The sequence below is a fragment of the Drosophila kikkawai genome, chromosome 2R (genome assembly GCF_030179895.1).
Source record: "Drosophila kikkawai strain 14028-0561.14 chromosome 2R, DkikHiC1v2, whole genome shotgun sequence".
NCBI lineage: Eukaryota > Metazoa > Arthropoda > Insecta > Diptera > Drosophilidae > Drosophila > Drosophila kikkawai.
The window spans coordinates 11,897,719-11,910,171 of record NC_091729.1 but is presented as its reverse complement, the minus strand read 5'-3'; the positions used below and the strand labels follow the sequence as shown (position 1 = coordinate 11,910,171).

At 37.7% G+C, this 12,453-nt stretch overlaps 1 protein-coding gene across 9 annotated transcripts; it reads left to right on the top strand.

The window, feature by feature from the left end:
• Positions 1–1,005: 1,005 nt before the first annotated feature.
• Galphaq (G protein alpha q subunit) lies at positions 1,006–9,684 on the top strand. Of its 9 annotated transcripts, none has more exons than XM_017171923.3 (10): positions 1,006–1,136; positions 1,993–2,703; positions 4,988–5,500; positions 5,601–5,785; positions 5,846–6,000; positions 6,481–6,609; positions 6,804–6,933; positions 6,998–7,151; positions 7,230–7,337; positions 7,817–8,006. In XM_017171923.3, the coding sequence occupies exons 3-10, from the start codon at positions 5,383–5,385 to the stop codon at positions 7,897–7,899; spliced, it is 1,062 nt and encodes a 353-aa protein (XP_017027412.1). In that variant the 5' UTR covers positions 1,006–1,136; positions 1,993–2,703; positions 4,988–5,382; the 3' UTR covers positions 7,900–8,006. The 9 variants fall into 9 exon arrangements, with proteins under 9 accessions (XP_017027412.1, XP_017027410.1, XP_017027411.1 ...); XM_017171921.3 differs by lacking the exons at positions 7,230–7,337; positions 7,817–8,006 and adding exons at positions 7,469–7,576; positions 8,346–9,684 and having other exon boundaries at positions 1,007–1,136; XM_017171922.3 differs by lacking the exon at positions 6,481–6,609 and adding an exon at positions 6,123–6,251 and having other exon boundaries at positions 1,007–1,136.
• Positions 9,685–12,453: the final 2,769 nt, after the last annotated feature.

The following is a 12,453-nucleotide window of genomic DNA, read 5'->3' as shown; positions in this document are numbered from 1 at the left end:
TGTTTTTATGTAACAACCCTAACGTGTAGCGTTTATTTGTATTTTAATCTTTTTATTTTGTATTTTGTTTTCTTAATTATCGTCCGAGAGACTCGAACTAGCCGCAGCTTTATAACACGAACACAATCCAATAGTCACTAACCGATCGATTCGATGTTTTTATTTTTATTTAACTCTCGATTGTAAATCACACGAACCCGAAATAATTGTTTAAATTGTGCACACTGTAAAGTTATTATTTAAATTTTATTTAATTAATTTAAACACTTATTTATCGCATGAACATATTGAACAAAATGATAATAATTTACAGAGATGCAAATAAAACATAGATTAAATAAAAAAAAGTTTTTGAAATTTATTGGCATTGCCGTCCGGGGTGTTTCAAACTATTATGTAAAGGTAATATACCTTAAATTAAATATATTTTGTTCTTTTGAATTTATAACTTTATCTTGAGTATATTTTTATTATGCTTTTAAATAAAACCGCAATCAAGCAGTGTTTGCAAGTGGTACAGGTGCGGTATTTTTTGGTTTGTAGAAATATGTGAGCTATCCTCGATATTTGCCTTCTCCGTGCTTCAAATAGATTTCGGTTTATTCAAGGACTTTGATTTTTTAGGATAAAAAAGGCTTATTTTAATATACATCGGATATTAGCAGAAATGTTCTATTATAAAAAGTTAATTGTGTTGAAAACGGCTGTTTCATTTGGCTTTTTTGTAGCTAAAAAAATGCTGCCAAACAATATACTGGCACCATTGTTATCGGAATCGATAACACAACAGACCCCTAATTTAAAAGAAAATCCCAATTGGAACCGGATAACCTGTGACATGTAAAACGACCATTAGTTTGGTGTTAAAAATGGAATTGTAGATGTACTAAACACCCACACAGAAAACGGTATAAATTGTTTTGAGGGGGTTGTAATTTTAGTAAAATATTTGTTGCAAGTTGTACAACATACTGCAAATATACCGAATCATACCGCAAGCGTAGTTATCGTTGGTGCTGCCTGCTGGCGAAGAAGTCACGGTTATCACAGCGAAAGTCCATCGCTAGCGAGTTACAGCCAAAAAAAAACACCCCGCTCGTGCGTCAACGTTAGAAAAATGCAAAATTAAATATGTTGTGAGTAGCGAAGAAAGCCCAATCGACTATGTTGTGAGTTGCGATCGAGTTCCCCGCCCCATCGCGATCCCAGCAGCCACCGGGCGCCGTCCCAGACCCGTTGGCAGGCCCCCCAAGAATTTTGCTCGCAGTCGAAATCCGCTGAAAAAAGCCGTGTTAAGTGCGCTATTTTGCTAAAATCCGCGAACGGACCTAGTGCGGACTAGCGAGGCGACGACGTGGTGATTAAACAATTGTTCGGAGCTCCAAGATCCTGGCGAATTGCTTTTCTGCCACAATTTTTTCGTTTTTGGCCTCGCCCGTCGTCGTCGCTCTGTGTGTATTCGTAAAGCAGTGCGCCGCTCCAGGGAGTGCGAGCGAAACAGCCAATAGCGGGTGACAACACTGCAGTGCGCACTGCTTGCCGGAGGAAAACACCAGATACGGCGGATTGGAAAAAAAAAGTTTAATAATCGTTGCGAATCGCGAAAAGAGCTAGTGCGTTGCTTTTGGGGCTATAGTTTTTCGATTCCAGACGTGTTCTGACATCGAATTAACCCTTTGGCGTCAAATGGGATACAGTGAGGTGTCCGGGTTTTTGCAAAGGCGCAGTGCTAGTCCGTTCTAGTTGGAAAAGGGGAGGGAATGGGAAGGGGTGGGCAGTTGCTTGCCCAATGACGCTGTGTGTTTACCTTAGCCGAGATACCGTTGATTCGAGATTCGAATTAGATTATGATTTTGCGGACTGCATGCACCGTTTTTTTTTCGCCCCCCTTTTAGATCTTACACTTGTTTTCTGCGCCCGCCACCCCACCACTCCAGCTTATTATCATCACCCCGTATCTCTGTTTCTTTCTCTCTCCCTCTTTACTTGCAGTTCCACTGCATACAGAAAAATAAACAAATACAAGAAGCATAAAGTATGCAGAAAATTAAATTCAAAAGGAGCCACTAAGTGTTTCGTGTGAAATCAATTTAGCGTCGTTCTCCGTGCTGCTCGTCGTCGTCGTCGTCGTACATACTCTTCTGTTACTGTTTCAATTACACTACAATGAATATTTGTTGAAACTGGCGTTGCATTTACAGACTGGTGTTTAAAAACAACAACAACAACAACAGCAAATTGACAACTATAAACAAACAACAGCAGCAACAACAAACAGCCCCCACACAAAGCAAAAATATCCACATATAAAAATAGTATCATACTTACGTTAAGCCGCAGCAAAAGTCGAAAGGAAAGTTTTATATATTACAAACGCACCAGTAAAAGATATAAATAAAAAAGTAACCAACTACACACGTTCCTTAAAACAAATGTTTTCCAAACCGCAAACCAACTAAACGAAATGCTTTTGAAATTAGTTTAAGCCAAACAAAACCAACAAACCGCAAAAAGCCGCGAAAAGTTATCTCAACATAACGAAAAACACAAAAAAAAACAAAAAATCGGCAGGGAACTCAACAACATCAACCAACACACACGGATTAACCGAAGGAGCTTGGCTATAGTGCAAACCTAAAGAGTTGATTACGGAATAGCCTGGAGAATCTCGTCAGAATCATCCTGCCTCCGATAAATTAATGCGTGAGTACTATTTATATTACTATTTGGTAATATAAATATTTAAGGGCCGGTTTCATGTCTGGTTGTTAAAGTCCCTGATAGCTAACTGATCAAAAAAGGGTAAAAATGATATCAATTGGTTGTTACACCCCAATTGGGGTTCTCTATACCCTATGATATGCAATTATTCTGATCAAGAACGGTAGAAAAAGAAAGGTAGATAGGAAAGTATTTCTATCAGGAATCTTTCCGTTAATTTTTAACAGACGAACAACGGCAATAAATCTTCTAAAAGGTATTAAAAGAAAGAAGAAGATTGCAATGCTTTATTATTTGTATAGAATTTTAAACATTTTTAAATATAGATTATAAAGAATGGAATTCTGGTTTCACCTCTATATGCCCGATTTGTTATTGACTCAAATTTTAACATCCAAAAGTGTTAAAAAAAAGAATTTTTTGATTTCCAAAGGATTAATACAACCACTTGTTGGCCTGTCTTAATAAATAAATATTCCACAAACAGTTCACTATGCTATAAGTTTAATGGCTAGATGTTTTTGCAAGTCACTATAAAGAAACATGTACTTCACATAGGATATTTATACACTGGTGTCACAGAAATTAATATTAAATTAATAGTTTAAGCTTGCAATTAAATTGTATATTTTGTTGAATTAGGGTTTAATATTTTCTAAATCATACTTCTGTACTTGTTTTAAATTTATATCAAAAACCCTCTTCTAAAGCCCCCCCTGCTGATCGAGATTTTTCAAGTTCAAGGCTCAGAACCCCTGTTATTTGCCGCCACTGCCCTTAAACTTCGATAAGAGCTACAGAACTGTTGAGCGGGGAACAAAGTTCAGTGAACATAAACTAAACATGAGTAATAAGCAATTGGAATTTCCGATCCAAAATCGCTTAAACCTTATATTTAGAAAATCGTCGGGACCCAGAGCCGACTGAACGCATAGCTTGGAGAAACAGTAGCCGTCTTCAGATTAAGAAGACAAATCAAATGTTATCTCTGAATGGTTTTATCATAAGCACATATGCACAGATAAGACGACTGTTGCGGATTCAGTGGCCCCTCCCACCCTCTGTCGCAGCAGCGATTCGGTGGCATGATATATCTGGCGAACTATTGTTAAAAACCGCTTCACTGCGCCAATTCTCCGTGCCCCTGCCCCTGAATTTTTTCCGGCTATTGCTAATTAGATTTTGTGGCTTTGCTCAGCGAGAGGCGAGAGCGTTTTCCCCCGATTCCAGCCCACTCACTAATCCCAGGCCGGGTGGTCACCCATGACTTTGTCCAGATCTTCAGTGATTCCTCCTGTTCTCCGGCTCTTTGTCAAAAATTTATTTGCTGGATATTCCATCGATATTTTGTAGTCTCCTACGGGACTAACGAGACCTTGCCTCCATGTCCATGTCATAGTATTCAGCCAACGAAATTGGATTAGCAAACACTCTATATGGGAATAGAGTGCACCAAAAGAGAGAGAGGAAATAGCTATAGTCGACGGTGGCCTATAGGCTTGCCCTATGCTGAACCCGTGAATGGATGATGTCTATGAGTGGACCAAAAATTCAGGTTATGCCCCAAGAATAACTTCAAAATTTAGAGATAGTTTTGCATAGATCAATAGGCTTCGATATGTCTATATTTTGGATCAATTAAGCAATTTAATGGAATTTTGATACGATCACTATCTAGGTTTATGTTTAGGGTTCCCTTAGACTTTTCCTTTGAGAGCCACCCAAATTAGATTTCAGTATGTAGCTTGGTCACCCTCGCGAACCCAGTGCAAGCCCACTGCGAAGCCATATATTGGACCAAAATCAGCTTTCTCGCAATGAACTTGGCCGGGGGAACGCTTCCTCAATCTGTTGCCACCTGCTGAAGGGCGATCGGCGGGGCAGGTGTGTGTGCTCCCAGTGTCTGCGCAGAGAGAGAAAGACACTGAGAGATTGCAAGGCAGAACGGAAGCGACAATAGAACCAGACTAGACCAGACTATGGGCCAGAGCCAAAGCCAATGCCATGGCCAGGAAAAAGCCAGGGGTAGCCGCAGGCCATGGGCCATGAGGGAATCTATATCCGACGTCGTCATCGACGTCGCCAGCTCGGGCCAGCGGGGCAGGCAAATATGAAATGTTAATTGCCAGCACCGGACACAACGTGGCGAACTCTCGTTGAGCTAACAACTCTGGTGGTCCGTAAGGCCCATAGCCATTCAGCTTCACTCGGCTCGCTTATGCAACGCAAAATCAATCCTAAATCAAAGTTTTCCTCTCTTTTGCAGATGCCCTTGGATCGTGTTCGATGTGGTTTTGGTTCAATCGTATCCATCTCTCTCAGCCGTCGCGTCACCGAAGTCTGGTCGAGGTCCTAGCCTAAGCCGGAATAGCAATAGCCAAAGAGAGCCGGACGAGATCTGCAGTGGAATCAAAGCGCCGAAGTACAAATGCATCAATCGAAACTGAAACTGAATCTGTAACTGAGAAACGGGTACCAAGCAACGGACACCTTGATACAACAACAGCAGAAGCAACCAATTAGATTAGGCGACAGGAAGTCCAGAGGAGCTGAGAGGACACCATCCCACCACCACCACCAAACATACATCTTCTACACGGAACGGCGGCGGGTCGAGCGTAGTGGCTGCAGCACGCGAAAGCGTCCATAAATCTAGTTAGCATGGAGTGCTGTTTATCGGAGGAGGCCAAGGAACAAAAGCGCATCAATACGGAAATCGAGAAGCAGTTGCGCCGGGACAAGAGAGATGCGCGTCGCGAGCTTAAACTGTTGTTGCTGGGTAAGTGTGTCCCCATTTTGATTGCACTTAACTTGGCCTAATGCAATTGCCGACGACGGCAGCAAACTACATTATATACATTTTATCTATATATCCTTAGGCACTGGCGAGTCCGGCAAGTCAACATTTATCAAACAGATGCGCATTATCCACGGCAGTGGCTACTCGGAAGACGACAAGCGCGGCTACATCAAGCTGGTCTTTCAGAACATATTCATGGCCATGCAATCAATGATCAAGGCCATGGACATGCTGAAGATATCCTATGGCCAGGGAGAGCATAGCGTAAGTTGTTTTGGATAAATAATTAATTATATATAATTAAAATCTAAATGTAACGCTTAGGAACTGGCCGATCTGGTGATGAGCATCGACTACGAAACAGTCACCACGTTTGAGGATCCATACTTGAATGCCATCAAAACGCTGTGGGACGATGCTGGCATCCAGGAGTGCTACGATCGTCGTAGGGAATATCAATTGACAGATTCAGCCAAATAGTGAGTTGGAAATGGATTAATTCCTGCTGATAAGACAAGACTCTTGACTCTTGACTCCCGACATTGACTCTCTTGAATTCTTTTTACTAAATCATTGATCTTATCTTCGCAAAAACATATAGTTATCTGAAGGATCTCGATCGTGTGGCTCAACCTGCATATTTACCCACTGAGCAAGACATTTTAAGAGTTCGTGTGCCGACAACAGGGATAATTGAGTATCCCTTTGATTTAGAAGAAATCAGATTTAGGTATATTATTAGTTCTCTTTTTGATATTTCCATGTTTGCATGTCTTCTGGTATAACATTTTGCTTTAATTCAATTCAAAACTAACGTCTTCTAGCGCAAGTCTACTATTTCGTTGAGTTAAGTTAGGAAATAGGGAATTCTAGGGACTGGGACGGATTGTAAGACAAATGTAGAAATTTATTGTAGTTTTTCGGTCTCTAAATATAATTTATTGAAATATTTAATTTAGCTACTTGAGCGACATAGCTCGTATTGAGCAGGCCGATTACTTGCCCACTGAGCAGGATATTCTACGTGCTCGTGTGCCCACAACTGGCATCTTAGAGTATCCATTCGATTTGGATGGCATTGTGTTTAGGTATTGTTTTTGGAATACATATTAAGCAATCCGAGGCTAGAACTATAAGCTAGTGAAAGACGTAATAAGTAATATTATTTGTGGCTTGCGCTTTTAACAAACTATGGCTTTTATAATGCTTTTGCGTTGCTTGAATTTATAGCCTGTTTATATTTTTTACTAATTGTTTATTCTTGTATCCAACACACACACAGAATGGTGGACGTCGGTGGCCAGAGATCCGAGAGAAGAAAGTGGATTCATTGTTTTGAAAATGTGACATCAATTATATTTTTGGTAGCGCTATCGGAATACGATCAAATTTTGTTTGAATCTGATAATGAGGTGGGTCTTTAAATTGATATATTCATAGTTTAAGCCTTAAACAATTGACTTATTCCCCTTGCAGAATCGAATGGAAGAGTCTAAAGCTTTATTTAGGACGATAATTACCTATCCATGGTTCCAGAACTCGTCAGTTATTCTTTTCCTGAACAAGAAGGACTTGTTGGAGGAGAAAATTATGTATTCGCATTTGGTAGACTATTTCCCTGAATACGATGGTAAGTGTTTTCCTTGAAAATCCTTAAAGCGACCACAATTATTTACGAATTTATGCGGCGATATGAAACTGAAATCAGGTCCCAAGCAGGATCACGCTGCAGCCAAACAGTTTGTTTTGAAAAAATACCTGGCCTGCAATCCAGATCCAGAACGTCAATGCTACTCGCATTTCACAACGGCCACAGGTGGATGCCATTCGCCTATATTAGTCTCTTTAAATTCGCTTTAAATTGCCCAAATTCATCAGTAGATTAATTGCTAGCTCCTGTAGTTACACGCTAGAGATAACATATCGTAACTATTCTATATTCTTTAGGTCCACAGCGAGATGCAATAGCGGCCCGAGAATTCATACTGCGAATGTTTGTAGATTTAAATCCAGATTCTGAAAAGATTATCTATTCTCATTTCACCTGTGCTACCGGTAAGTAATTATTATACAATCGGGCCATCCTTTCGGGGCGTGTGTGCGTGCGTGTGATTTTGAATTTCAGCTACAAAAAAGTTTACAAATTCCTACTTTAAAATGGTCAAAGGTAATCTCTGTTGTTAAACATCATTTGCATTTGCATTTGCTTTTCTCGCTGGTGTAGAGTATCGCTAGTCCAACTCCTTGACTATATGCAATTGATTTCTAATGAAATGAATATCTATTGGGAAACAGATACCGAAAACATCAAACTTGTGTTCTGCGCTGTCAAAGATACAATTATGCAAAATGCACTTAAGGAATTCAATTTGGGCTAAACTGGCGAGGATATCGGGATAGAGAAGCTGACAAAGCAAATGAATAATTGATTTATAATGTATATGATTTTAAAAGTCCCTGAATAAAAATTCATAATTATCCTTTACTCAACTGGAATGGATGGAAATGAAATGGATTGGAATGCGTGTTGTTAAGCTGAGATCGTAAATAACAGTTGGAGCAACTAAGCTCTCTGCTTAAAGGTTTTATAAATAAGACTTGTAATATCCTTGCAAAGTATTATAGTTTCAGTAAGGATGTTGATATCAGCATCAACAGCCGATTTTATCTAGCCATGCTTGTTTCTTCAAAAATTGCAAGGGTATACAAACTTCGACTAGCTGAAGTTAGCATGCTTTCTTGTTTTCAACTGTTATTTACGAAAATGTATTAAATCCACCCAACAAACTAATTGCAAATCTCTTCTCTCTCTCCCCCCATTTAGATACGGAAAACATAAGGTTTGTGTTTGCAGCTGTTAAGGACACAATTCTGCAATCCAACCTTAAGGAATACAATTTGGTCTAAACTGGATTTTGGATCGAAGAAACTATTTTTGTGATTTTTATACAAACACACACACACACACACACATACACATTCATATAATTCCTTTTTCGCATATTTACTAAATATAAAAGAGAGAGAAGAATTGGAGAAGCGCGAGCGAATGTGGCCGAAAATTAGGCATTAATTACATAGATCCCGAGAGAGTTTCTTAAGTTTGTGTAACATCAGGAACCGAAAAAATTGTAGCATAAAAAGAAAATAGAATACGAAATACTAAAGATGGTAAACCCAGCAGCAGTGTCACTAAAAAAAATGAAAGAAATGAAATGAAGATGTGTATACATTTTAATTTTTTGAGAGAAAGGTTCAACGAGAGGATAATATAACAAAAGGAAAATCTGATACAAGTGCCGATGCAAGGTGACTGCAAATAGGCCCAGGAGCCAAGTTAGTTTCTCGCTTTATACTACGAATATATCGATGATCGTAGAAGGAATACCTTTTGTACTAAAACTTTGACAACGGACAGCTTTTTTTACTGAACAAATGCATTGTGATTTTAGCAGGAGAAACCCTTGGTAATCGATCGAGAGATGGTATGCCAAGCGTTTTGATAGAAAAGTACGCTTCAGAGGCGGTTGCTGTCACCCTGTATCGGTACTAATTAAACAAACTTGATTACTATAGAAACTTTTGTAATTAAATAACAAAAACCCGAAACAAAAATTAAGAAACGTAAATTTAATCAAAAGCTTGAAAAGGAACAACAAACTGAAACAACTTTGTCGTACTGAAGCATAATAAAGCTACATTTTACTAAACAAAAAAATAACTATAGAAAGAATGAAGAAAAAACAATTTTGCATAACAAGAAAAAAGAAAAAGAAAACAAAACAAAAAGCTCCCCCGGAATAGATATATATATTCAAAGAATTATATATATGCTAGAAGTTTCTCATTAGGATTTCAAGGCATAAAGGATAATACCAAGCAGAATCATAACTGAAGGGAAAACGAAGGCACAGATAATGCTGTATTTTTGATTAAGCTAAAAACCGTAAATATTCAAACTATTGTTTACAGAAATATTTAACTAAACACACATGCAAACGGATAACATATAAAAGAGGTGTCATAAGCGCATATTTAAAATGAATACATTTATTAATTTGTAACCTCCCCCCGCCCAAAATCATTGTAAATTACGATTCGTATTAAAGCCATGAGAGAAAGCAGAAGATAGAGCGAGGGGAAATTTGTAACAGTAACGCCATTTACATGGAGGAGCATCAGCATCCATTTGAATAATAACACTTGTTTTTTATGATTTGTTTTTATTTTTTGTAGCAGCAGAACATGCAACTTATTGATATTTAATCAGACATCAGGTCAAATCCAATCAATCTGGTCGAGAAAGAGAAACACAGCTATCGGAGGAGGGGAAAGAAAGTTGTTTTTTCGTTGCCATCAAAATTTCAGTCGAAACAAGCACAAATTGTTATCAGATGTAGCCTTGATTTGTCGTACATTTTACATTTAATAACTTTGTTAGTTGTTTTGCTTATTTTATAGATCTATATAATGTATATGTACGCAACACTGGACGCCCTTTCTGTAGAGTAGTGTGATCCACGGAGCCTGCCTGCGTCCAGTGCGTCCAGTGTTTTGTTTTTGTTTTTATAATTTTAGTTTAATTTAATATTATATACAAGAATAACTAAATGAGACGCACATCTACTATACAGAAAATAAAAAAACGAAAGAAACAAAACAACAAATTATTTATGTAAAAATCCAAATAAAAAATAATTCTACTCTACCAAGCATATGTGGCAAGTAAAAAAGAAAACGAAAAAAACTAAGAAAAAAAATATATAAAACGTACATATATGTAAAAATAAATATGAAGCAAAATGTTTTTCATAATTTATTACACTTGATTTTCGTTCAACCGAGATTCCCTCAATCAGCAGCAGCATTCAGTCAGTTTGGAATTTAGTTTAGTCGGGGCCAAAAAAGAGCAAGAGCAAGATCAAGAGCAGGCGAGTGCAATAGTAAGAAGAAACTGCAGGACGAGAGAAGAGTCTCCTAGCAGCAGACCCATGTGGAGAGAACAGAATCCTATAACCGCGCATAACCAAAAACCAAATGAAACCAAAACCATACCCATACGCATCTTAGTTTAAGTACGATTCAACAGTGTGTTGTATAAAGCTTTAATCCACGTAACCACATCTAGTAAAAATAAAGTAATTAAACCATTTTTATGATTAACCAACAATGGATTAGCTTTTAAAAAGCTTCAATAAGTCGAAAGTGTATTTTAAAAGATGATGAGAATCAGAGAGCCATGAGTTTCGATCGATCGGAATGGTTACGGTACCGGGGGTCTCTATATAGGTTCTTGAGGCGAATATTAATTCACAGCGCCCATTTTGGTATATCCGATAGCCATTCTCAGACACACGCACACACACAGACATGACATGAATATATAGTTTTCCGTCCAAATGAATTGCATCAGCATCAGCGAGCAGACAAAGTCTCCCATTTAATTTGATCTTTTTCCAACAAAAAACACAAAGATTCGGCGGTTTCAATGAGGCGATATTTCCGTTTCCGATTCCACACAGTAACATAGAAATATTTGTTTATTTTGGTCTTATTTCCTAGCATTAGGTGCCTTTCCACTAACCACAGCAGCAGACTAGCTTCAGTCCCCTTAAAAAGTAAATAATCAGTGTTATTGTGTGTGCATTTTGGCCTGGTGGACCAAATAAGAGGGTAATGCCAATCGTTTGAGATCCAAAACCGATTAAAAAGAGACTCAAAGGTAGCTTTTAATTCTCGAAAGCTCAAAAACTGATCGTTTGCGAGCCTTTGATGAAATCTTTGGCAAGTAAAATAAAAAGAACCTGACATAGGGTTAAATATTTGTATGTCGGTCGGTTTGCGCTTACTAAACGCTCTTTTCTGAGTCCGTTTGCAAACATTTTGCGAGACTAGTCAACGCTCGGGGAAACCTTTTGCAATAGTTTACTTTTACCATCTTCTTTTGGTCCACTGGGGAGTTGAATGCTGAATGATTGGTTCCTTTGTTTTAATGGTACACACAAATAATACTTACGACAGTTGTATGTAAATATTTGGCAAACTTTTTTGGGGGGGAAACGATGCCGATACCGATACCGCAACCGAAACCGAAGAAACCCCCCCAGAAGAAAGCGATCGAGCATTGAACTCAATAAGAAGCTATAATAGAATGAGAATTTGATATAAAAAAGAAAAATCATTAATGTATGTATTTTGTATTTTTATATACAATTTATAATTTTGATTACACTTACAATTGTTACGATTAATATAACTAAAATTAAACATGATAAAAACGGATAAATAATACGGAAAAAGAATCTACTAGTTATGTATTTCCAATATATAGAGAGAAAAGCAAGTACATAATACACATAATACAAATCCGATGATTGCTAAAGGAATTTCAAAAATATTATAAGGAATTAAGATTAAAACGTAACAAAACAAAGAAATTTTCTAAGCATAAAAACAAAACTCAACAACAACCAGAACTGCAAGCAAAAGGGACAACAATTTAAATGGGAAATTTATGTGTATTTGTGTAAAAAAAAACAAAACAAAAACAAAAATCTAAAACGGAATGAAACGGAAGTAAAGAAAATATATGTATGAACTTTAGGGCCTGAGGGGCGCCACAGTTTTCAGCATATATACCATATATATATATATATATATTGAAGGCCATTAAGGCGTGGCATTCGATGGCTAGTTTTTACTTTAACTAATGTATGTACATGAAAGAATGACCACATTCCCCATTAAGAAAGCTTGAAAAGCAAATAACTAAAGAACAAGAAACCCAAATATGAAGAAATCTCCCTTGAAAACTACACAAGTTCTTACTAAAAAAAATTAATAATAATAATAATAATAATAGAAAGAAAGGAAGCAACTCCAACCCCTTAAGAGAGAATATTAGTTGTGAGTTCGGCATGTGGCATTTTTTG

What these genes read in the sequence shown, in the direction of transcription:
- Galphaq (XM_017171921.3), top strand. Translation starts at nt 5,383, where the DNA reads ATGGAGTGCTGTTTATCGGAGGAGGCCAAGGAACAAAAGCGCATCAAT. An exon ending in TGTTTGAATCTGATAATGAG is followed by an intron (nt 6,934 to 6,997) that starts GTGGGTCTTTAA and finishes TTCCCCTTGCAG; the next exon opens with AATCGAATGGAAGAGTCTAA. An exon ending in CTATTTCCCTGAATACGATG is followed by an intron (nt 7,152 to 7,468) that starts GTAAGTGTTTTC and finishes TATATTCTTTAG; the next exon opens with GTCCACAGCGAGATGCAATA.